This window comes from Malus domestica, chromosome 05 (assembly GCF_042453785.1).
Source record: "Malus domestica chromosome 05, GDT2T_hap1".
NCBI lineage: Eukaryota > Viridiplantae > Streptophyta > Magnoliopsida > Rosales > Rosaceae > Malus > Malus domestica.
This window is the reverse complement of record NC_091665.1, coordinates 45,650,019-45,662,684: the sequence shown is the minus strand read 5'-3', so window position 1 is coordinate 45,662,684 and position 12,666 is coordinate 45,650,019. Positions and strand designations below refer to the sequence as shown.

General features: G+C 36.4%; 1 protein-coding gene across 6 annotated transcripts; it reads left to right on the top strand.

Annotated features, from left to right (window-relative positions):
- The first annotated feature begins 721 nt into the window (after positions 1–721).
- On the top strand, positions 722–5,894 carry LOC103434479 (lysine-specific demethylase JMJ26). Of its 6 annotated transcripts, none has more exons than XM_008372841.4 (13): positions 722–1,072; positions 1,812–2,257; positions 2,353–2,468; positions 2,556–2,655; positions 2,755–2,887; positions 2,960–3,023; positions 3,108–3,801; positions 4,139–4,468; positions 4,605–4,994; positions 5,067–5,139; positions 5,217–5,302; positions 5,391–5,510; positions 5,580–5,894. In XM_008372841.4, exons 2-13 carry the CDS (start codon positions 1,817–1,819, stop codon positions 5,694–5,696), a joined length of 2,664 nt encoding a protein of 887 aa, XP_008371063.2. In that variant the 5' UTR covers positions 722–1,072; positions 1,812–1,816; the 3' UTR covers positions 5,697–5,894. The 6 variants fall into 6 exon arrangements, 4 of the variants coding, with proteins under 4 accessions (XP_008371063.2, XP_008371061.2, XP_028959170.1 ...); XM_008372839.4 differs by having other exon boundaries at positions 766–1,072; positions 2,350–2,468; XR_011580906.1 differs by lacking the exon at positions 5,067–5,139 and having other exon boundaries at positions 766–1,072.
- Positions 5,895–12,666: the final 6,772 nt, after the last annotated feature.

The window sequence follows — 12,666 nt, the reverse complement described above, 5'->3', positions numbered from 1 at the left end:
AAAAACTTTGAGATTTAACGAAAATGACAAAAATGTGTTGTAAATGAATAGTACATGGGAGCTTTTCGTTAAAATGAACAGTACCGGAAGCTTTTCGTTAAAGTTCCAAAAAATTTAACCATAAAAAGTGTATATGGTCGCAGTCAAGCTAACTAGACCAATTTTTTTATTTTTTTTTTCTGACTACGCTTGCTTACGTAATCGATTCTCCTCTTTTTTAATTCTTTTTATATTAAATTGGAATATCATTTTGTTTAAAAAAAATATTAATTCATACAAGTGTGAAATCTCGTGATTTCTACATGCTATACCACTTATAAAGTGGCCATGAATCTGCTGTCCCCAACTAAGTTTTTGAGATGGAATTTGCAAGTTTTGATTTTTTATACAATTTTAATCAAATCTAAGCCGTGAGGATTCAAACACAAATTCAAATCCGTTGACACATTTGCTCTAATCAATATGAATACGATCACATTTACGATGGAGAGAAAGGCTAAGGAAACTCTCTCAAAATTGGGACTCTCTACCACATCGTATTTTATACACAATATTTTATAATATTTAGCACTGAAATTAACGTTAAATTGTGATGTGACAAAGCATTTCACTTTAAAAGAATATCCTTAACATTTCTATAACGGGATACTTTGACTTCACAAATACGGAATTGGGCCAGATGATGTTTACTAAATAAGGCCCAAACCACGCACACAGAAAAGATGCCTGAATTAAGTACGGTAGGTCATACAACTTTCCAAATCCAGGGAGACAAATCCTGTTTCCTAGTCCTCCTCACAGAAAACGCTCCGTATATATACCCCTTCCTCAAAATTATCCACCTTCCGGACCCCCTCTCTCTCTCGTTTCTCAGTTTTCGTTTCTCCGGTCTCCTCCCTCGCATTCTCCATTCCCTTCGCCCCCGAAATTCCCAGAAATCGTTTTCGGACCCAGAATTCAGAAAATTCGATAGCTTCAAGAAATCGACCAACATGCAAGTGCAACAACGCCTCTGAAAAAACCAAATTCGCAGCTGATCGTTTGGCTTTCTGGAATTTTCAGTAATTTGTAGGTCAGTCCCATGTGAATTCTTTCGTTTCTACCTGCCCTTTTATTCGAATTCTCATTCTTTGCTGAATTTTTGGTTCTTTGTTTTGTGAATTTTGGCGCTTAAAGTGGGGGAAAAAAGGAAAATTTGGCATGTTTGGGTGGGACTGCATTGTATGATTTCATGGGGATGGGATTGGATTAAGGGTTTTTGGGTTTGGATTTATTAAGGGATTTTATGCATGAAGCCGGATTGTGGGTCGGTTGACTTAAGTCAACTGAGGTGTTTGTTTTGCATTGACTCGGAACAGTTTTGGAATTTGTCAAAACGGATTGGAATTTAATTCAAATACATTGTTGTATGCTTGGTATTAAATTTCAATCTGTTTGTTTTCATGGAAAATAAATTTTCCAGTAATGATCACAGTCAACTGTGGAGTTTGTTCTGCACTGACTCAAAACAGATTGTAGAAATCTCAGAACGGATTGGAATTTGATTCAAATACAATGTTGTATGGATGGTTGGTTGGTATCCAATTCAATCTGATTGTTTCGTCGAAGATAAAATCCCGTGAATGATGGCTGTTGTTTGATGTGTACAATTGGCATTGTTTGTCCATATAAAAATTCGATCTTTATGATGCACATTTTGGTTTTTTCATTCTAAGAGAACACGAATGGATTATTTGAACCTGTAACATTGTTGTTTGTGAGTGCTACTACGTTACTAGTTATCATAATATTCTGTCCTGTTCTATTGGAAGTGGGAATGGAAGTTTTGCTAGTAGAACAAGGGCGGCTGGAGAGGTACAACAATAAAGGTACTAGGGTACATAAAAGAAGACGTTCCAATTTCCTTCATCATGAAAAGGGAGGCGGCAAATCAGAAGAGGATGAAAAGCACAAGGACTTGTCGTCACTGACAGGAACAGAGTCTAAGAAGAGACGGCTTACTCCAGAGAATGGAAAAAGGATTTCAAAAAAGCAACACTTCTCAAAAGTGGTAGAGAGTTCTGAAGATGAGTTTGATGGGGAAATTCTGTTTCTTGTTAAGGCACAGGCGCGCAAAAGGGGAAGAGTTGATTGTGAAGTGATAGGAAGAAGTTCCTTAAAGGATGAAGCAGTAAAATATGAATCAAATAATGCAGCTTGCAATACCTCCTCTTCTTCACCACTGACTTCGCCTGGATCATCGCCAAGATATGTGAAGGTATTATTCATCTCCTCTACAGCTGTATTTTATTTTTTTTATCTAAGAAAATAAGGTTTGTCTGACTGAAAGATTTATGTTTCTTCTTAAAGCAGGATAATGAAGAAGCTTATTTGAAGTGTCATCAGTGTATGAAAGAGGAGAAGAAAACCATTTTGTCCTGCTCCAAGTGTAAAATGAACTCCTATTGCATCCGCTGTATCAAGCAATGGTATATAATTTATACAGATGCGGTTACTTTTTAAATTTTAAATTTTTATTTTGCGTTTATCATGATTTGTTTATGTTGTTCATATAGGTATCCCCACATGAAAGTAGAGGAAGTCAAGGAACTTTGCCCATTTTGCCTCCATAATTGCAACTGTAATGCATGCCTGCACTCAGCTGGTGTGATTAAGGTTTGTTTTCCTATTATTACAGAGTGTTTTTCTACACTCTCCCTCTGTAGAAAATTATGCTAATATTCGGGTTTCTTCTGTATTTTCTTGGAACTGCAGATACCAGAGAGGGATGTCGATAAGCGCAAAAAGGCTCAGCACCTGGAGCATTTAGTTTCCAACTTGCTTCCGTTTCTAAAGAAAATTTCTCAAGAGCAAACTCAGGAGATAGAGATTGAAGCTAATCTTCGAGGTAAAATGTTTTTGGCGTTGGCTTCAGTTTGTTTTTAACTTTAAGACACTTCTAACAAAAACTGATCTTCAGGACTTTCACCTTCCAAAGTGGAAGTACCGCAGACTCTCTGTTTTAATGATGAGCGTGTCTATTGGTAAGCATCTCTACTTTAGTAGAAGGGAGTATTATATGATTTATTTTGTCACTGTCTAAATATTACTTTGTATGCTTGGAACAGCAACCACTGTGCAACTTCAATCATTGATCTACACCGAAGCTGTTCAAAATGTTCGTATGAACTTTGTCTAAGTTGTTGCCGAGAAATTCGCCAAGGAAGCCTTTTAGACCGTGGAGAAGTGAAATTTCAGTATAGGAGTAGGGGTTATGATTATATCCATGGTGGAGAACCAGCATCTGATTGCTGTCCCTTAGAAAATTCAGAGGACCATATTGAACCTTTGATTGAGTGGAAGGCAAATGGTGATGCTACTGTTAGTTGTGCTCCGAAAGAAATGGGTGGCTGTGGTGAGTGCGTATTGGATCTCAAGCGCATCCTTCCGGGCTGCTGGATCTCAAATTTAGAAGTAAAAGCAAAATATTTATTAGAGATTTTCCAAAAAGAGCGTTCTACTTTCAAGCATGATTGTGAAACAGGAAGGGATATGTTACGAAAAGCAGCTTCTAGAGAAGGTTCTTGTGACAACTTCTTGTTTTGCCCTGATTCAAAGGACACTATGAAAGAAGAAGAGCTTTTGCACTTCAGAGAACATTGGGTGAATGGTGAACCAGTTATTGTTAAAAATGTGCTCGAACAGGCAAATGGTTTGAGCTGGGAGCCAATGGTAATGTGGCGTGCTTTAAGTGAAAATAAAGATGCATCTAGTACACAATATTCAGAAGTAAAGACCATCGATTGCCTGGCTGGTTGTGAGGTGTGGTCCTTTTACCACCAGTTTTTACTCTAGGCGCTCTTTTAACTTCTGGCAAATCATAATTTTTTTGGGTGCTAGATCTATAAATTTCGTTTCAAATCCACTTGTTTGGGTTGTAATAATGTCATGTGTTGGTTCGGTATTTTTTTTCCCTATATTTACACTCAATTCATTTGGCAAATTAGGTCACAGCTTTAGTAGTACAGCACCAATTTTGTTCAAGAGTCCTCTATCTCTCCCCCCTCGCACACTTTTGTCTGAAGTTTTTTATTCTTCTTTTCACTTTGTTTTTTCTGCCCATATTGCTCATCTATTGCTGATTTGTGAACTTCTGCAGGTGGAAATCAACACTCGTGATTTTTTTGAAGGATACACTGAAGGGAGAATGTACAAAAATTCGTGGCCAGAGATGCTTAAGCTTAAGGATTGGCCGCCCTCTGATAAGTTTGAGGATCTTTTACCGCGTCATTGTGATGAATTTATCAGTGCCTTACCATTTCGAGAGTATACAGATCCTAGAGCTGGTATACTTAACCTTGCTGTTAAGTTGCCACCAGGTGTCTTGAAACCAGACATGGGTCCAAAAACATATATTGCTTATGGTTTTCTGGAAGAGCTTGGAAGAGGAGACTCCGTAACTAAGCTCCATTGTGATATGTCTGATGCGGTATGACTTCAAAACTTGGAACCTGCTCAATTTTTCACATAGTTGATTGAACAAATATTATGCATCCCAAATTTTTATAGCAGTTGACCTGACAAACTAGGTGTATATTTTTCACATGTTCTTTCAACTTCTGTAGGTGAATATTTTGACACATACTGCTGAAGTGAATTTAAGTAATGAGCAGCAGTCTGCAATTTCTGGGTTGAAAAGGTTGCATAGGGTGCAAGATGAAAGGGAGCTTATGGATTGGGAGAATTCTCACAAGGATCATGCTGGACAGTCTGGCGGAAAGACAGAGGACAGAGAAATCACAGAAAGCAATCGCCCATCTGAAACTAATGGAGAATTGAAAGTTCGAAAAGATGAACTAGATGAGCCGTTTTGTTCTTCCTCTAATGAAGAAACCGAGGAAACGGGTGGTGCTTTGTGGGACATCTTTCGCAGGGAGGACGTCCCTAAGTTAGAGGCTTATCTGATGAAGCATTATAAAGAATTTAGGCACACCTATTGTTCACTAGTTGAAAAGGTACTTATCCTTTCTTCAGTTTTTCTTTAGCCGAAATGTGCACCAAGGGTGCTGATGGGTTTTTTGGGTCAGGTCATTCATCCAATTCATGACCAATCTTTTTATTTAACGTTGGAGCACAAACAGAGGCTGAAGGAGGAATTTGGTATGTAAAAAGTCAAGGATCTGTTGATGGACCTTATACCTTTGGATTGTTAAGTGACATGCTTGTTTCCCTTTTAGGCGTCGAACCATGGACTTTTGTACAAAGACTCGGAGAGGCAGTATTTATTCCAGCCGGATGCCCACACCAAGTCAGGAATCTCAAGGTCCCATTTCATTTCTTCTCTTCACGATTCCTCTTTCCAAATAGTTTCACTTGTATAACTCTGAATTAATATGCTTTCCAACCTTCAGTCCTGTACGAAAGTAGCAGCAGACTTCGTATCTCCTGAAAATGTCCATGAGTGCCTCCGTTTAACTGAGGAGTTCAGACAACTTCCGAAGAACCACAGAGCCAGAGAAGACAAACTTGAGGTAAACCACTTAGTTTACCCCTAAGCGATGCTTTATTTCTTCTCCTGACTTGTCCTTCTGGTGTAACAGATAAAGAAGATGATACTTTACGCAGTCGATCAAGCTGTTAAAGATTTGGAATCCTTAGTATCGATTCAAGAGTTGGAAGCCTTGATATCAACTCGAGCTTTGAAGGCTTTGGAATGAACTGAAGTTTGAGCATTTTGGAGCTACCCCAACCAACCTGTCAACTGTGCAGTAGAATTTTGTTATAATAATACTGATATTGGCTTCTGTTAATTATCTGCTGAGCACCATTTTTGTAAGTAGAAACAATTTTTTTGGATCGGAGTTCTCCTTGCACTCCAAATAAATTGAAGCCAATGATGTTTTTGTTACAAGCGATATTACTACTCTTCGTATTTAAAGCCCTTGATGAACCTGTGTCTTTGCTTCGATATAAAATTGCGAGAAAGACTCGGATCATGAGGTCGGACCCTGCCACTCGTTCCATCTTTCACAAGGAACCGGAACTCCTGATTCAGTGGAGTTCGTCTTGCCCCTCAAAATAAGAGATTCTAACTCTTTTGTGAGTAGTTGGGCGGGTAATGTGGTCCAACCGTCCGACTCCGACCCAAAGCCTTCTCCAAAATCTCTCTTGAACGAAAGCAGCATCTAAACTATATATATATATATATATATATATATATATATAGTTATATATATATATAGTTATATATATATATAGTGTCATTTATGAAATGAAGACACTTACTTGAGCATCAAAGTGTTTTCTTGCAGGGACAATGATTGTTTGCCCTCCACTTCCGGTGCCCTCTCCGTGCCTTTCGGTCACGGTTAAGTCACGTCAACATTTTATATTATTATTCATTTTTGTCTTATTATATCTATAAAAAAAATATATATAAAATGTTGACATGGCTTAACTGTGACCACGCAAAATAAAAGGGTACGGAAAGCGCACGGGAAGTGAAGGGCAGACAATCCTTATCCTTCTTGCAGATACCCTGCTGACATATTGTTGGCAAGCGCAAATAATATTAAGCTTCTCAGTTACCGAGAGTTGCATCTTGGAATCACAAAAGCATGAATGTATAAACGAATAACGCATAAATCTGTTACGTATTGATTACTAACAATACTGGGCAATGTTCACGTGCACACATGTTTACACTTAAAGCAACCTACCTGCAAAGTAGAGTTAAAACATTGAACATCGTATAACATTATATTATTAGTTTGAAATACCATTACAGATTAAAACTTCTAGTGTCCGCAAACTAACCCTGTGAACTACAATATATAAGAATCCCTCTACATAATACCGTCATGGTGTTGGTATACAATGAGTCATCCACAATAAATTTATATTGAATTTGTCATTCATAAAAGTCATAAGAAAAGAATATCATTAAATCATATAAGAATTGACAAGTAAGTCATGCTCATATAAATAAAATATTGTTGAGTAATGGAGAAATAAACATAGTATTTGTTGAAATACCTAAACTTTGAAGCCAACGAGGGTTGATTGAGTTGGTAATGATCGTTCTTTTCTCTAGATCAAGGTCTAAGTTGAAGTTCAATTGCTAACAATCCTTTTTAGTGGGCGATCTGTAAAAATCAATATGGACAACCTCGCCTCCCCTAAGCTTTTTTTGTTACAAAAAAATTTAAAAACAAAGAGAGAGAGAGAGAGAGAGAGAAAGAGGGAGAGAGAGATAGAGAGCATTTGATGGGCACTTATTTAAGGAATTAGATCCTCTCCCGATCCAATCGTTCATCAAAGATTATGCGGCCACACTTTTTTCGTTTTTTATATTTTTCATACAAAATGAGACTGCTTTACTTTTGAAAATATAAAAAGCATTTAATTGTAACCACATGATTTTTTATGAACAGTTGGTATTAATTGATCTTCGGATCCTCAGTGAGGAGATACGAAAAGGATCTAATTCTAAGACTGTATTTTGATGATCTGAATCATCTATATATATTTGTGTATTTTTTTATACAATAATTTTTTAATTAAAATAGGAAAAAAAATATCATTCTTCCTTGATGGTAAGGAAGGGTAAGTAGGCTAGAAATTCAAGATTCAAAATCTTCTTTTGTAAAAAAATAAAAAAATCATAAACAAAAGAGAATTAATAAAAGTAAACCATGAATAAAGATTAAAAGATTGTGCAGGTGAATTTGCTTCCTTCCTTACCCATATTTACTTGCGACCCAGGAATAGAAACCATGAAACGATCTTTCCAGGCTTTTGAAGGTCTCATGCGCTCCATAACAAATTGATCATGTTTCAAGCAATCCTTGGACAAACGCTTTCTTAACAATCACTAAGATGAATCAACCATATCTCGAAAACTAGTTTCTTCATAAAAACACCAATTGTTGAAACTAATTTGTAGTCGTTGTGCCAACGCTTTTCTTAACCAAGCACCATGAATCAATCGGATTTCAAAACCAGATTCTTCATGAAAACATCAATTGTTGAAACTGATTACGGATCAAAAGCCTTGAGATTCCAATAGCCAAGAAAACCCAATCCTCCAAGAGAAACCCCTCTTCAAAGAATGACCAAAAGAAAGGCTAGGTTAAAAGTTCTTTTTATAGTGAGATTTGAGCGGCATTAGGGTTTCTTAATGCTAATGGGAATTAACGAAATTGCCCTTGCTTTAGAATCCAATATTGGAAGTTGCATGAATCATGGCTATTTATTAGGATAGATCATTACGTATCAATTTAGGATTCAAAAAGTCTATGCAAATCTTAAGACCCCTACGCAACAAACACATTCTCAAGTTTTTGTATCAATTTATACATAAATTTGTGCTTTGGATATTCTGAGTTTTGACCATTAATTTTTTTTATTTTTTGGATTTTAAACAAAAACGGTTAAAACACTAAGGGGTGTATTCAATTGGAATTTCGAGGGATTTTAATTCTTTTAATAAATCTAGGGGTATTCAATCAGGTTTTTAAGTAATTCTCTGAAATTCAAAGGGTATTCAATTAGAATTTTAAAATAGTTTATTAAAATCCTTATAAATATGATTTTAAACAAGTTTATAACATTCTAAGTGTATTCAATTAGAAATTGATTTTAAAGAATTTGAGAAAGTTGAAGAATTAAAGGGAATTAAAGATATTTCGTAGTGTATTTTAAGCATCCGCAAATCTCACTTCTCCTCATTAGATTTCGAGGGAATTGAATCAAAATTTTATATGAAATCTCTACAAATCAATTAAACTAAAAAAAAACCATGAATTTATAAATCCATTAAAGTTTATCAAATTCTCAATTGAATACATCCCCTAAATATCTCATACTTCTAACCATGAAAAATCTCCAATTTATATTTCATAATAAGGATGGACCTAAAAATACTTACTTTTTGGTCCAATGATTCTCGTATGGCTTATTATATTAATATCCTACAAATTGTTGACTAAACCCCATACACTTACTACACCTCACATTTTTTTTTTCAATTAAAAATTATTTTAATACACCTCACATACTTGCCTATAATACCGTCACACCCCACATTCTCAATATAAACCTTATATTTTCTACATACACCCCACATTTCTCAAATCTTATAACACTCATTTTTTATTTTCAGGGACTGAATCTAAACATTTGAACGTTTAGTTTGCTGAATGATTTCAAATTTGATGATTTGAAAAATATTTAGATTCATTTGAACGTTTTTCAATAATAATAATAATAACGATTTCAAAGTTACCATGTTGTTTCCATTTTCTTGTGCATATTTTGGTTGAACCAAGTCATCCGCAAGAAAGCATCTTAGTATAGTGCAAGAAAGCACCTTATGAATGCCATTGACTCACTCTGCAAACAGTTCGGAGGCCATGGCTTTTGAATTATGAGATTCATAAGTGCTAAGTCTTGAATTACGAGATTGAGCAGGACTTCGGGGGCCATAGCTTTTGCCCTCACTTTGCCACCAGTTCATGATCTTCGAGAAGGACATGGCCATATTGTAGTCACTGCCATGGTATAAAATATCGATGATATCGGAAATATCGGTAGTCGAAAAACACGGAAATATCGGTGGAAATATCGGGATATTATCGATATCGATAAAAATTGAATAAAAACCACGGAAATTGTAAGAAAAACTTGGAAATTTTTATTGAAACTTTGGAGAATGTTTATTTAGTCAATTATCTATTAGTTTATAAAAAAAAAATTAGAAGGAAATGCATTACATGATGGATTTAGCTGATTTAAATTGATTATACAGCGAGCTGGCAAACATAGTGAGTGTAGAAAATATGTAGTAATTAATGAAAAAAAGATTAAACACACCATAATCATTTATATATAATGATTTACTACAATATTTTACACTTTATACATTGCATGGTAAGATACCTGAGTGATTTAGTACCAAATAAAGTTCCTTATGAGATTCAAAATTTTCACTATCTTCATCATCTCTATGTGTAGAGTAAGCTTATTGTGAAAAGTATTCATCAAATGATAAATCCCCAAAATAGTTTTGCATGTAATTGTTAACATGCCACTCATATAAATATAAATATTTTAGCATAGTATCACTAAAACATAAGTGATATATGGTGGTTACGGTGTTGGAGGAGTAAAACGGGAGGGGTTCAAATCCCCTTTGTGTTTTTTTTTCCTCCCTTTTTTCCCTTTTTTTTTTCCTTCCTTTACATTGATATTTTAGCGATATTACACCGATATTTTAACAAAATATTGCTGAAGTGTGAGCGAAATTATCGACATCGATATTTTCCAATATTATTGTTGATATTGTCGATATTTGTACGATATGTACATGGATATGTTCTGAAATATCCGTGATTTGAAAAAACTGAAATATCCTCGATATTTCGTCGATATTATCGATATTTCAAACTATGGTCACTGCAACCATTGCCTAGTTGAAAATCATCATTAAAAATGATCTGGGGTGAGAGAGATTTTGATAATTGAAGAAGATAAATAATACGTTAAAAGTAATTTGGGGTGCATTTAAATTTTTTTTTAAAACCTAAAAAGGTCAAAAGTGTCATTGTATGGTGGGGTAAATAAATTATTTAATATTAAATTTTAATGTGGGATGCATTCAATATTTTGTAGGGTGCTAATATAAAAAGCCTTCTCATATTTCAAGTAAATGTGAATAACCCATGCTTCAAATGATTCTCATATTCTAGATAAACACAAGATAAAGTTAGATGACTCTCATAATTTAGGTTAATACAAGTAAACTAAAAAAAAATGATTTTAATTCTCATTTTTTAGAGGTAAACACTTGTCAATTTTTTACACAACCCATTAAATTCAATACGACACGAAAATAACAGATTTAGGTAAACCCGTTAATAAGTCAAGTCTTTATCGGGTCACGTTAAGGACAATATAAGATTTGCCAGATTGAGACATTAGGCATGACAACTTTTGGCATAATCTGTTAACCCGACACGACTCGTTAACCAATCGGGTCATTACTGTTCACCTATTAAGATGAGTTCGACACGACACGACACGACATGTTAAGATATTGAGTATAACACGAAAACGATATGAACACGACAAATACGATCCGTTTGCCGGGTCTACATACCTCAAAACACGGTTAGTAAAAACCAAAACAAACCCACATGTAAGAAACCCAAGCGGGCCTGGGCTAACTTTCAGCCCAAACCCAACGAACCAAAACGAGCGCCAAGTAACAGTAGTAGAGCACGTTATCTAAGCCACTCTCATCTTTTTCTTCTTGAGCTCAATGCGAAATGAGTTCTGCTCACGCGATTCTCCGTCTCCAACGCCAACCACCTCCGCGGCGCCCCTTACGCTTCGCCTCTATTCCGTTTCCCTCGCATTCGCTCACCCAATCCAAGAAACTCAGGAAAAGCAGCTTTTCTCTGAAGTTGTACAATAACAGCCCCAAACGCCGCGTTTTTGGCAGAACTAGCGGCGTAATCAGAAGCTCGGTGGCCGAGGAAGCCAATGGCGCGGCGGAGCAGAAGCCGAAGCAGCAACCGGCGGTGAAGAGGCCCTACCCTTTCCACGAAATCGAGCTCAAATGGCAGCGTTATTGGGAGGAAAATATGACTTTTCGAACCCCCGATGAAATTGACAAGAAAGTTTGACGTCTCATGTAAGTTACCTCCGTGGACTCATTCTCAACACGCTTCTTTACGTGTGACGAATTTTTAAGCGATTGGCAATATGTGAAGAAGCTCAACTCATGCAAGGTCCTTCCGTGGACTCATTCTCAACATGCTTACGTTTCAAATTTTCACGCCTAACATGTGGATAACACAACGGTAACGTGAAGCACGTATAGCCGCTTGGCTTCACACGTAAGACAACCTCCAAGCTCAACTTTCTTTATGGTATCAGAGCAGGTTGTCTCATGTGTAAAACCAAGCAGTCACACATGCTCCACGTTCCCTGTTACCTGTTGTGTTATCCACTTGTTAGGCTCGAATATTCGCCACACGTAAATGACGTGTTGAGAATAAGTCCCGCATTGATGAGAGGAGGAATGGATGCTCAAGATAACTGCATATGCTGATCATCTTCTAGAAGATTTAGATGACCTCGACTGGCCTGAAGGCATAAAAGAAATGCAAAGAAACTGGATAGGGAGGTCTGAAGGTGCCGAGATGGAATTTCATATTATTAGCAGTGATGGACAAGAAAGAGACACAAAGATTACAATCTATACTACTAGGCCTGACACCATATTTGGAGCAACGTAATAATCATACACCAAATTCCTATCTTGATAATTTATATATAGTAGATGGACCTGTACAGAAAACCTTTGACATAGACGTGTCTAATCTACATTTATCTTTTGGCTCCAGCTATTTAGTCGTGGCACCAGAGCATCCCTTGTTGTCAGTGTTAGTTAGTATCAACAACCCAGAGAGAAACCGTACGTTCAATTGTTTCTTGCCCAGTTTTCTCAAAGGTTTCTTATGATGGGTAATTAGAGGGCCAACAATATTGAGCACAGGTGGAGGAGTATATAGATATTGCCTCAAGAAAGAGTGACTTGAGAACACTGACCTTCAGAAGGAGAAAACCGTGGTCTTCACAGTTAATGGGGAAGCTATCCCTATATGGGTTGACGACTATGTC